This window comes from Oncorhynchus mykiss, unplaced genomic scaffold (genome assembly GCF_013265735.2).
Source record: "Oncorhynchus mykiss isolate Arlee unplaced genomic scaffold, USDA_OmykA_1.1 un_scaffold_335, whole genome shotgun sequence".
Lineage (NCBI taxonomy): Eukaryota > Metazoa > Chordata > Actinopteri > Salmoniformes > Salmonidae > Oncorhynchus > Oncorhynchus mykiss.
Window position 1 is genome coordinate 98,298 of NW_023493783.1, and position 13,112 is coordinate 111,409.

Sequence of the window (13,112 nt, forward strand, 5' to 3'; positions counted from 1 at the left end):
GTCATACAGGCCAGCAATGTGGAGAGGATGCAATGTTGTTAATCATCTCTATTTTCAAGTATTGTGGTTGTAGCATCATGTTATAGATCATGATCACTTATGTTAGCAGAATAACTTATGTTCCCAGGGCACATGAGTGGAGAAACTTGTTAAACATGAAATACAGCAACATTTCTGACATTACCCCATCCTGCCCTACCTTGGATGATGGGTTTATAAGGACCTGTCTCCCAGCCCAGATACCACTGCTGTTCATCTGCCTGTCTACCAGACCAGCCCAGAGTACTGTACCACTGCTGTTCAAATGCCTGTCTATCTGTCCAGAATGAAGCTTATCCTGACTCTCTCTCTCATCTGCACTCTCTTCTGCTCAGGTAACACCTCTGAACTCACAATGAGATGTGCATAAAGGGTTTTTTGACTGCATCACTCCCACATGTATGTGTTGATATTTCAACATAGCAAAATTGCTTTTACAGTATATTTCTCAATTTTCTTATTTAATGTGTATGTATTTGTATTTATTTTCTTGTTTTTCAGTTGAGATGCTGCAGTGTTTCAACGACTCATTTATAGTCAACTGTTCAGCCCCTTTGGAAGAAACATGTCTCACTGCAAACATCAATGCAAAAGGTGTGTTTAGAGTTTGTTGTCCACTTCACTATTATGCTTCAAGACAAATTAAATGATGTCGTTAGCTTCCTCAAGAAGGATGTTTTTAAACCCTCCTGTAAGATTACAGTGTACAATATTTATTGGTAATTGACTCGTTGCTCTATGCTACTATTTCATTAGATTACATTCTACATTGATCTATCTTTCTCTGGTTCTGTAAATGATCTGTTACTGGTGCAGGTCTCATCAATTCAACCCAGGTAGTCAAGGAGTGTTCCCCATTCTTCAGCTACGGTGAAGCCACAGTGTCAGTGAACCTGGGCTTCTTACACATTGTCTCTAACCAGTTATTTTGTAACATCGATGGGTGCAACAAACAAACTCTACAGCCTGGTAAGATAACTGTCTTTTACCTAAATTAGGTTTGGGGTTTTCAAAGGTCAAATGCAGGTGTTTTCATCTCAATATCAAACCATTTCTGGGTAACAATTAAGTAACTTACTGTGATTGTTTTCAATTGAAATGGTCAAAAATAAACAAAAATAGCTTCACTAAACAGGCTGAAATTTCAAGCTGTGTTTTCAAACAGCTCTTACGCTGGAAGGGCATTATCTTAATTTTCACAATTGCACAGTATTATTCCAACCTCATAGTGCAGAGACATATATATTAAACACAGGGAAATCACGTTTTGGAGCTCACTGTATATTTATTCAAACTATGACAACTGAAATCAGGACATGAAATACATTGCTGAAAGGCCCAGTAAAGTCAGTATTGGAACAGTGACACATGTGTCGTTGTTTTTTAAATGATATAATGACAATGATGTTAAAAGTGCAGACTGTTAGCCTTAATTTGAGGGTATTTTCATCCATATTGGGTGAAACAATTTGAAATTACAGCTTTTTGTATATAGTAGTCCCTCCATTTTAGGGGACTAAAAGTATTGGGACAAAAGTTTTGTATTTGGTCCCATATTCCTATTACAAAATAATTACATTAAGCTTGTGACTTTACAAACATGTTGGATACATTTTCTGTTTGTTTTGGTTATGTTTCAGATCATTTTGTGCCCAATAGAAATGAATGGTAAATATTATATTGTGTCATTTTGGAGTACCAATGTCATTTTGGAGTTTACCAATAAAATAGGGGGATGGTGAAGCAGACATACTTGGTATTTACTTCTCAAAAAATATAAATGAACTGACCACAATTAATTTCAATAGAAAGTTAGCAAAAATAGATAAGATTCTGCAAAAAAATATTTCATTTTATTTGGAATGCTAAGCCAGACAAAATTAAACGTGCCTATTTATATAATGAATATGAGTTTGGGGGGCTAAAAATATTAAAACTTTAAACAAGCTGGTTACAATGTCATCATTATCTTCCAGAAAAGATAGAACAAATATTACTACGAATGTTATGGTTAAATTCAAATATACTGATTAATAAAAAAACATTCTTTACGGAATTGTATTTTTAAATGGTATTTATTTGTTAATGGGATTATGAATAGAAAGGGAGGAGTTACAGTGGGGCAAAAAAAGTATTTAGCCAGCCACCAATTGTACCAAGTTCTCCCACTTAAAAGATGAGAGAGGGCTGTAATTTTCGTCACAGCTACACTTCAACTATGACAGACAAAATGAGCAAAACAAATCCAGAAAATCACATTGTAGGATTTTTTATGAATTTATTTGCTAATTATGGTGGAAAATAAGTATTTGGTCACCTACGAACAAGCAAGATTTCTGGCTCTCACAGACCTGTAACTTCTTCTTTAAGAGGCTCTTCTGTCCTCCACTCATTACCTGCATTAATGGCACCTGTTTAAACTTGTTATAAGTATAAAAGACACCTGTCCACAACCTCAAACAGTCACACTCCAAACTCCACTATGGCCAAGACCAAAGAGCTGTCAAAGGACACCAGAAACAAAATTGTAGACCTGCACCAGGCTGGGAAGACTGAATCTAAAATAGGTAAGCGGCTTTGTTTGATGAAATCAACTGTGGGAGCAATTATTAGGAAATGGAAGACATACAAGGTCACTGATAATCTCCCTCGATCTGGGGCTCCATGCAAGATCTCACCCCATGGGGTCAAAATGATCACACGAACGGTGAGCAAAAATCCCAGAACCATACGGTGGGACCTAGTGAATGACCTGCAGAGAGCTGGGACCAAAGTAACAAAGCCTACCATCAGTAACACACTACGCCGCCAGGGACTCAAATCCTGCAGTGCCAGACGTGTCCCCCTGCTTAAGCCAGTACATGTCCAGGCACGTCTGAAGTTTGCTAGAGAGCATTTGGATGATCCAGAAGAAGATTGGGAGAATGTCATATGGTCAGATGAAACCAAAATATAACTTTTTAGGTAAAAACTTAACTCGTCGTGTTTGGAGGACAAAGAATGCTGAGTTGCATCCAAAGAACACCATACCTACTGTGAAGCATGGGGGTGGAAACATCATGCTTGGGGGCTGTTTTTCTGCAAAAGGACCAGGACGACTGATCTGTGTAAAGGAAAGAATGAATGGGGCCATGTATCGTGAGATTTTGAGTGAAAACCTCCTTCCATCAGCAAGGGCATTGAAGATGAAACGTGGCTGGGTCTTTCAGCATGACAATGATCCCAAACACACCGCCCGGGCAACGAAGGAGTGGCTCCGTAAGAAGCATTTCAAGGTCCTGGAGTGGCTAGCCAGTCTCCAGATCTCAACCCCATAGATAATCTTTGGAGGGAGTTGAAAGTCCGTGTTGCCCAGCAACAGCCCCAAAACATCACTGCTCTAGAGGAGATCTGCATGGAGGAATGGGCCAAAATACCAGCAACAGTGTGTGAAAACCTTTTGAAGACTTACAGAAAACGTTTGACCTCTGTCATTGCCAACAAAGGGTATATAACAAAGTATTGAGATAAACTTTTGTTATTGACCAAATACTAATTTTCCACCATAATTTGCAAATAAATTCATTAAAAGTCCTACAATGTGATTTTCTGGATTTTTTTTCTCATTTTGTCTGTCATAGTCGATGTGTACCTTTGATGAAAATTACAGGCCTCTCTCATCTTTTTAAGTGGTAGAACTTGCACAAATGGTGGCTGACTAAATTATTTTTTTGCCCCACTGTATGTCACATATGCTGTTATTGAAAATATATGGGAATATCTGCTCAATCCAAATTTACAACCAACTGATTGCAGCACTACCACAAAAAATGGAGGATGCAAGTGGAAAAGGGAGAAGGTAGGGAATTTGTTTGCCTGCCATATATTAATAAAGACACAAATTGGCTGAAAGGAACTGGCATAAATAGAAAAATATACCAATTTCATCTGAGGACAAAAATGTTGACAGCTGCGCCATACCGGTTGCAAAATAAATGGGAGCAGAGTTTTGATGTACCAATTCCATGGCATATGGTTTAACTCAGTTTTTCAATTTCAATTATTATATAAAACTCATGCCACCAACAGAATGCTTGCTATGTATAAAACAATCTCAGCTCTGTAGATCTTGCTGCGAAGAGACTAATATGACTAACCAATAAATGACTAACCAATAGGTCATTTATTCTGTTATTGTTATTCTGTTATTAAGGTTCAGGAATGGTAAAAAAAAAATCACAACATGCAATTAAAATTAACCTTCCAAATAGCAGTGTTGGGCGATTTGGAAAGCCATAGTCAGTCAATAAATAATAATACATATAGGAAAGGTTTTCATCTTTAGCTCACAATCTGTGGATAATTTACGTTTAGAAAGGTTAAAACATGTTGTATAACATCACAGCACAATTAAAAAATATATGGCACATGGAAACCGAAGGAGGGTGGTCTATGTTGATAGGTGTGATGGGCTGAGAGTGGCTGAAGGTTGGGATTAAAGAGCTGAGGTCTATGGTGATAGGTGTGATGGGCTGAGAGTGGCTGAAGGTTGGCATTAAAGAGCTGAGGTTTATGGTGATAGGTGTGATGGACTGAGAGTGGCTGAAGGTTGGGATTAAAGAGCTGAGGTCTATGTTGATAGGTGTGATGGGATGAGAGTGGCTGAAGGTTGGGATTAAAGAGCTGAGGTCTATGTTGATAGGTGTGATGGGCTGAGAGTGGCTGAAGGTTGGGATTAAAGAGCTGAGGTCTATGTTGATAGGTGTGATGGGCTGAGAGTGGCTGAAGGTTGGGATTAACGAGCTGAGGTCTATGGTGATAGGTGGGATGGACTGAGAGTGGCTGAAGGTTGGGATTAAAGAGCTGAGGTCTATGTTGATAGGTGTGATGAGATGAGAGTGGCTGAAGGTTGGGATTAAAGAGCTGAGGTCTATGGTGATAGGTGGGATGGGCTGAGAGTGGCTGAAGGTTGGGATTAAAGAGCTGAGGTCTATGTTGATAGGTGTGATGGGCTGAGAGTGGCTGAAGGTTGGGATTAAAGAGCTGAGGTCTATGGTGATAGGTGTGATGGGCTGAGAGTGGCTGAAGGTTGGGATTAAAGAGCTGAGGTCTATGGTGATAGGTGTGATGGGCTGAGAGTGGCTGAAGGTTGGGATTAAAGAGCTGAGGTCTATGGTGATAGGTGTGATGGGCTGAGAGTGGCTGAAGGTTGGGATTAAAGAGCTGAGGTCTATGGTGATAGGTGTGATGGGCTGAGAGTGGCTGAAAATTGGGATTAAAGAGTTGATGTTTGGTAATGTATTATTGTTAGGTAACTATAAAAGTACCATGTATGTAAAATGTTTTTGTAAAATGTATATGTCAAATGTATGTACAGTATATTTAGCAAAATTGCTGTTAAAAAAAACTACAATATTTGTCCTCTGGACGGGGGCGTTCATAAAAAAATTCAATATAAAGAGCAAATGCATCCAGTTTGGGGGATTGTGTGCAAAAAGTGCTGCAATTTCTAAACAATTCATGTGATACCACTGTACCTTTGGCTCTGTACCTCAGGAGACAGGTTAAATAAGGAGTTGTAAGCATTGAGGGGGATGCAACTCAATATTAGGAAGGTGTTCCCAATGTTTGGGATACTCAGTATACACAATCCATGTCTAAACTGTCTCAAGGTTTAAAAATAATGATTTCTTCTCTCTTTAATCTACAATGACTGAAGTGGATTTAACTAGTGACATCAATAAGGGATAATAGCTTTCACCTAAATTCACCTGGTCAGTATATGTTTTGGATACTCACTGTATATGACCACTGAATGTGGAATAAATACTGTACATACAAATTCCCATCTCTGTTCTCGTCCTACAGCCCCCAATGTTCTGGCTAATGGAAGACAATGTCCCTCCTGCAGCAGCTTCAGGGATACGATGTGTAACAGCACTGTGACCTGCCTGGGTGTGGAAGACCAGTGTTTTAGCGGCAGTGGTGAGTTGTCTTGTGGTTATTTTCATGATACCAAACCTTATCACATTTGTTCATCTCTAAAAAATATTTTGCTGTTCATACAGAGCAGCTACTAATTGTTGAGCTTTTAGTTGTTTTACAAGAGATCTAAATGTTGGGAAAACTATGTTTTTATCTTTGACAGTAACACCTGGCATCAATTCTACTACGGTGAATCTCAAGGGCTGTACAACTTCCAACGTGTGCATTTCCATTAATCAACTGCTGCCCTCAATAAGTCAACTGCTGCCCTCAGTGAATCAACTGCTGCCCTCAGCGATTAGCATTAGTAACCTCGGGAATGTGTTCACCTGTAAGACAGCTCCTGTAACTGTAACCACAGCTCCTGTAACTGTAACCACAGCTCCTGTAACTGTAACCACAGCTCCTGTAACTGTAACCACAGCTCCTGTAACTGTAACCACAGCCTCTGTTATTGTAACTACAGGCCCTGTAACAGCCACAGCCTGGTCCATCAGACTGAGCCTAGTCCCTCTGCTGCTGGGCCTCACTATCAGCAAATTAATCTGATATAAACAGAGATGAACATATCGGGACTCATCTGACAACATAATGCATTGATTAGAACACAACATAATGTACAATGATTTTCATGTATTGTGAAATATGTACTATAAGTGAAATTCTGTTATTTATTTGGAATTTTCCAGATGACGCCCTGTTACATTATATAGTGTGTTTGCTTATATATTTATCAGTATATTTTATCAATTGTGATTGCTTGTAAGTTTAAAACAAATAATATGTTTAAATGCCAATAAAGTTTCTATCACTCTACCAACATGGAAATAAACTTTTGTCTTATTGTAATATAATCAAATCACCACACATTTTAAATAGTCTTTTTTTAATAATTGTTTTGATCTTTTAACAGATAATACAAACAGGATAATAGCTCTCTTAAATCTAAATAACAACAGTGTAAGAGGGAACCATGATCATACACAATGAAACTGTCCAAACAGAAAATACAGTGCCTTGCGAAAGTATTCGGCCCCCTTGAACTTTGCGACCTTTTGCCACATTTCAGGCTTCAAACAAAAAAAAGTATTTTTTTGTGAAGAATCAACAACAAGTGGGACACAATCATGAAGTGGAACGACATTTATTGGATAATTCAAACTTTTTTAACAAATCAAAAACTGAAAAATTGGGTGTGCAAAATTATTCAGCCCCTTTACTTTCAGTGCAGCAAACTCTCTCCAGAAGATCGGTGAGGATCTCTGAATGATCCAATGTTGACCTAAATGACTAATGATGATAAATACAATCCACCTGTGTGTAATCAAGTCTCCGTATAAATGCACCTGCACTGTGATAGTCTCAGAGGTCCGTTAAAAGCGCAGAGAGCATCATGAAGAACAAGGAACACACCAGGCAGGTCCGAGATACTGTTGTGAAGAAGTTTAAAGCCGGATTTGGATACAAAAAGATTTCCCAAGCTTTAAACATCCCAAGGAGCACTGTGCAAGCGATAATATTGAAATGGAAGGAGTATCAGACCACTGCAAATCTACCAAGACCTGGCCGTCCCTCTAAACTTTCAGCTCATATAAGGAGAAGACTGATCAGAGATGCAGCCAAGAGGCCCATGATCACTCTGGATGAACTGCAGAGATCTACAGCTGAGGTAGGAGACTCTGTCCATAGGACAACAATCAGTCGTATATTGCACAAATCTGGCCTTTATGGAAGAGTGGCAAGAAGAAAGCCATTTCTTAAAGATATCCATAAAAAGTGTTGTTTAAAGTTTGCCACAAGCCACCTGGGAGACACACCAAACATGTGGAAGAAGGTGCTCTGGTCAGATGAAACCAAAATTGAACTTTTTGGCAACAATGCAAAACGTTATGTTTGGCGTAAAAGCAACACAGCTGAACACACCATCCCCACTGTCAAACATGGTGGTGGCAGCATCATGGTTTGGGCCTGCTTTTCTTCAGCAGGGACAGGGAAGATGGTTAAAATTGATGGGAAGATGGATGGAGCCAAATACAGGACCATTCTGGAAGAAAACCTGATGGAGTCTGCAAAAGACCTGAGACTGGGACGGAGATTTGTCTTTCAACAAGATAATGATCCAAAACATAAAGCAAAATCTACAATGGAATGGTTCAAAAATAAACATATCCAGGTGTTAGAATGGCCAAGTCAAAGTCCAGACCTGAATCCAATCGAGAATCTGTGGAAAGAACTGAAAACTGCTGTTCACAAATGCTCTCCATCCAACCTCACTGAGCTCGAGCTGTTTTGCAAGGAGGAATGGGAAAAAATTTCAGTCTCTCGATGTGCAAAACTGATAGAGACATACCACAAGCGACTTACAGCTGTAATCACAGCAAAAGGTGGCGCTACAAAGTATTAACTTAAGGGGGCTAAATAATTTTGCACACCCAATTTTTCAGTTTTTGATTTGTTAAAAAAGTTTGAAATATCCAATAAATGTCGTTCCACTTCATGATTGTGTCCCACTTGTTGTTGATTCTTCACAAAAAAATACAGTTTTATATCTTTATGTTTGAAGCCTGAAATGTGGCAAAAGGTCGCAAAGCTCAAGGGGGCCGAATTCTTTCGCAAGGCACTGTACATGTCAACATTATTTTTTGTTTGACTTAGTGGATTCAGCTCACTCTAGAGTTATTCTTCAGATGAGATGAAAACTTGGAGAAGAAGATTATGTTGTTCTTGTTGTGTCTGATGAAGAAGAGGAAGGGGTGGTCTGCCGTGAACTGTTCCTTTCGGATCATAAAGAACGGCACCATGCAAAGGGTGGAGACTGAAGCCTCTGTTCCCCTCCTTGTTTACCTCCACAAAAGCCTTATGGGCTTACTACTGCCCATGCCATATCAGTCCTGACTGGCCATACTACACTTAGATACTGATGCTACACATGCTTGAAATACTTAACTAAACTCCAACACAATTTCAACAAGACACACCAATTGCACCACATTTTCAGAAGCGTGGAAATACTGTATATAACATCACAATGACTGCAGGCTGACTGATCTACACATCACCTTGCATCATAAATAACAACTCAATATTATTTGTAGATCAGTTAGTCAGTCACAATTTACCCATGATACATTTCATTTTTGATCCTCTCGAACACAGCCAGTGTTTTTGATTCCACTAGGGTGGCTGGAGTCTTTGACAATTTTTAGGACCTTCCTCTGACACCGCCTGGTATAGATGCGTGCTCGGTCCTCTTTTTCCTGTCATCCACAATCATCTCCTTTGGCAAATCCAGGTAATTCTAAAGGGTTCACATATTTTAACTTCCCACTCTATGTATGTATGTATGTATGTATACATACAGTGGGGCAAAAAAGTATTTAGTCAGCCACCAATTGTGCAAGTTCTAACACTTAAAAAGATGAGAGAGGCCTGTAATTTTCATCATAGGTACACATCAACTATGACAGACAAAATGAGAAAAAAAATCCAGAAAATCACATTGCAGGATTTTTTATGAATTTATTTGCAAATTATGGTGGAAAATAAGTATTTGGTCAATAACAAAAGTTTATCTCAATACTTTGCTATATACCCTTTGTTGGCAATGACAGAGGTCAAACGTTTTCTGTAAGTCTTCAAAAGGTTTTCACACACTGTTGCTGGTATTTTGGCCCATTCCTCCATGCAGATCTCCTCTAGAGCAGTGATGTTTTGGGGCTGTTGCTGGGCAACACGGACTTTCAACTCCCTCCAAAGATTTTCTATGGGGTTGAGATCTGGAGACTGGCTAGGCCACTCCAGGACCTTGAAATGCTTCTTACGAAGCCACTCCTTCGTTGCCCGGGCGGTGTGTTTGGGATCATGGTCATGCTGAAAGACCCAGCCACGTTTCATCTTCAATGCCCTTGCTGATGGAAGGAGGTTTTCACTCAAAATCTCACAATACATGGCCCCATTCATTCTTTCCTTTACACGGATCAGTCGTCCTGGTCCCTTTGCAGAAAAACTGCCCCAAAGCATGATGTGTCCACCCCCATGCTTCACAGTAGGTATGGTGTTCTTTGGATGCAACTCCAAACACGACGAGTTGAGTTTTTACCAAAAAATTATATTTTGGTTTCATCTAACCATATGACATTCTCCCAATCTTCTTCTGGATCATCCAAATGCTCTCTAGCAAACTTCAGACAGGCCTGGACATGTACTGGCTTAAGCAGGATTTGAGTCCCTGGCGGCGTATGTTAATGATGGTAGGCTTTGTTACTTTGGTCCCAGCTCTCTGCAGGTCATTCACTCGGTCCCCCCGTGTGGTTCTGGGATTTTTGCTCACTGTTCTGGTGATCATTTTGACTACACGGGGTGAGATCTTGCATGGAGCCCCAGATCGAGGGAGATTATCAGTGGTCTTGTATGTCTTCCATTTCCTAACAATTGCTCCCACAGTTGATTTCTTCAAACCAAGCTGCTTACCTATTGCAGATTCAGTCTTCCCAACCTGGTGCAGGTCTACAATTTTGTTTCTGGTGTCCTTTGACAGCTCTTTGGTCTTGGCCATAGTGGAGTTTGGAGTGTGACTGTTTGATGTTGTGGACAGGTGTCTTTTATACTGATAACAAGTTCAAACAGGTGCCATTGATACAGGTAATGAGTAGAGGACAGAGGAGCCTCTTAAAAATGTGTGAAAGTTAAATATTTCTAAAAATATATATTTTTGAATTTTCCGCGCTGCCTTTTCAGTGGAATGTTGGGGGGGTGGTTCCATTAGCGGAATCGGTGTGTCCTAGACAGGTTAAACCTCATAGAGCTACCCCCCTACTATTCTCAATTTCCACCTGAAGACATCCCCAAATCTAACAGCCTGTAGCTCAGGCACAGAACCAAGGATATGCATATTCTTGGTACCATTTGAAAGGAAACACTCTGAAGTTTGTGTAAATGTGAATTGAATGTAGGAGAATATAACACAATAGTTCTGGTTTAGATAATACAATGAAAAAAAACATACGTTTTTTATTTTAACATCATCATCTTTAAAGTGAACAAGATAAAACAAACATTCAGATTTCAGTTAAATTTGAGTGAAAAACATAAGAGGGCAACAGTACTTGTGCAAAGTTTCAGAATGATAACTTCCAAAATGAGTGTGCTACATGACATTTATCATGAAGTCACCCAGGTGTCCCACACAAGTACCCCAAATGTACCCAAGTGGCCAAATTGGTGAAGGTATACATTTTGAAACATTTGGAAGACCCTTAGTCCTCTATCAAATCAAATGTATTTATATAGCCCTTCATACATCAGTGCTGTACAGAAACCCAGCCTAAAACCCCAAACAGCAAGCAATGCAGGTGTTGAAGCACGGTGGCTAGGAAAAACTCCCTAGAAAGGCTAAAACCTAGGAAGAAACCTAGAGAGGAACCAGGCTATGAGGGTGGCCAGTCCTCTTCTGGCTGTGCCGGGTGTAGATTATAACAGAATATGGCTGAGATTTTCAAACGTTCATAGATGACCAGCAGGGTCAAATAATAATAATCACAGTAGGTGTAGAGGATGCAACAGGACAGCACCTCAAGAGTAAATATGAACAGTTTAGGGTTCCATAGCCGCAGGCAGAACAGTTGAAACTGGAACAGCAGCACGGCCAGGTGGACTGGGGACAGCAAGGAGTCATCATGCCAGGTAGTCCTGACGCATGGTCCTAGGGCTCAGGTCCTCCGAGAGAGAGAAAGAGAGAATTAGAGAGAGCATACTTAAATTCACACAGGACACCGGCTAAGACAGAAGAAGTACTCCAGATATAACAAACTGACCCTAGCCCCCCGACACAAACTACTGCAGCATAAATACTGGAGGCTGAGACAGGAGGGGTCAGGAGACACTGTGGCCTCATCCGATGAGACCCCCGGACAGGGCCAAACAGAAAGGATATAACCCCACCCACTTCTGCTGTAAAGCAGAGGGTCACCAAGCATGTGGCGCAGGTGATGGGGGACTTAATTTTGCAAAGAACACAGCGACGCCTCCATGCTGTGCCCTTTTGGCCCTGAGGCACATCCATGCCTGCAGAAATACATTTGTGCAGATGAACACCACTTGTGGCAGGAGCTGGATGAACCAGCTTCAGTGGGGGATGGAAACCTTGGCCCTGGGGGCTGCCATTCGGAGTCAGTGTCACTGTGAAAGATAATGTTTAGTTAGAATAGTTTCACATATGAGCCCTGTATCAACAGGTATAATAAACAGATATATACAGTATATAGAGTACAGGGAACATAAGGTTGAATATATTATTATGACCTGCTAGATCTACTGTCTCTATTATATTATGACAGACCAGCTAGATCTACTGTCTTTATTATATTACAACAGACCAGCTATATATACTGTCTCCATTTCACTTTGGCCATTGTTGTGGGCCTGCCCTCCCCTCAACAGCCTCAAACAGGCTATTTCATGTGGGTTGGGGTGGGGCGGCAGACACACGCATCTCACATTTCATGACATTACATATTCATATATTGCTTTAAAAATTAAAGAAAATCCCAAATAATGTTTTATAGTATTAATTTCAAACAAGGGCATTAGCATGATAAGAACTTACCTGTCCAAAACAATGTCCTCTCCCGTTCAAAAAATATTCCTCCACAATCGCTAAATTAATCGTCCTACAACAATCTCTGTCTCACTTTCCCAATCAATTTATTCTAAAATTGTGTGTACATCTGTATATCTAGACTTAGATTTAGCTTTCCCTATCTTAGTCGCCATACCGATTGATATATAAACAGCTGAATCTGCGCGTTTACCAAACAATGCAGTGCGTAATATGTGTTTCTCCTTCCGGTATGAAACTTCAATAGTGAATTACTCTCTTTACGCTGGAGCTTACTACATGGGTTGGTCTTGCAACACATAAACATAACCTATTGCCGTTTACCTCAGCCCATTGGCTATCTACCCAGCTAGATTTCAAGACGATCAGTGGTCATTCGGTTAAAATACAGTCAATCAACGAAACAGCGGGCAAATCATTGGTGCAGAAGGATGTCATGACTTGTTGTCTTCAAATCAGTTTCAAAAATAGATAAGATTCTGCAAAAAAATAT

The 13,112-nt window shown here is 40.1% G+C and overlaps 1 protein-coding gene across 1 annotated transcript; it reads left to right on the forward strand.

The window, feature by feature from the left end:
• Positions 1–221: 221 nt before the first annotated feature.
• Positions 222–6,813, forward strand: LOC110491675. Its single transcript, XM_021565339.2, has 5 exons — positions 222–374; positions 541–633; positions 856–1,008; positions 5,887–6,003; positions 6,167–6,813. The coding sequence occupies exons 1-5, from the start codon at positions 305–307 to the stop codon at positions 6,550–6,552; spliced, it is 819 nt and encodes a 272-aa protein (XP_021421014.2). The 5' UTR covers positions 222–304; the 3' UTR covers positions 6,553–6,813.
• Positions 6,814–13,112: the final 6,299 nt, after the last annotated feature.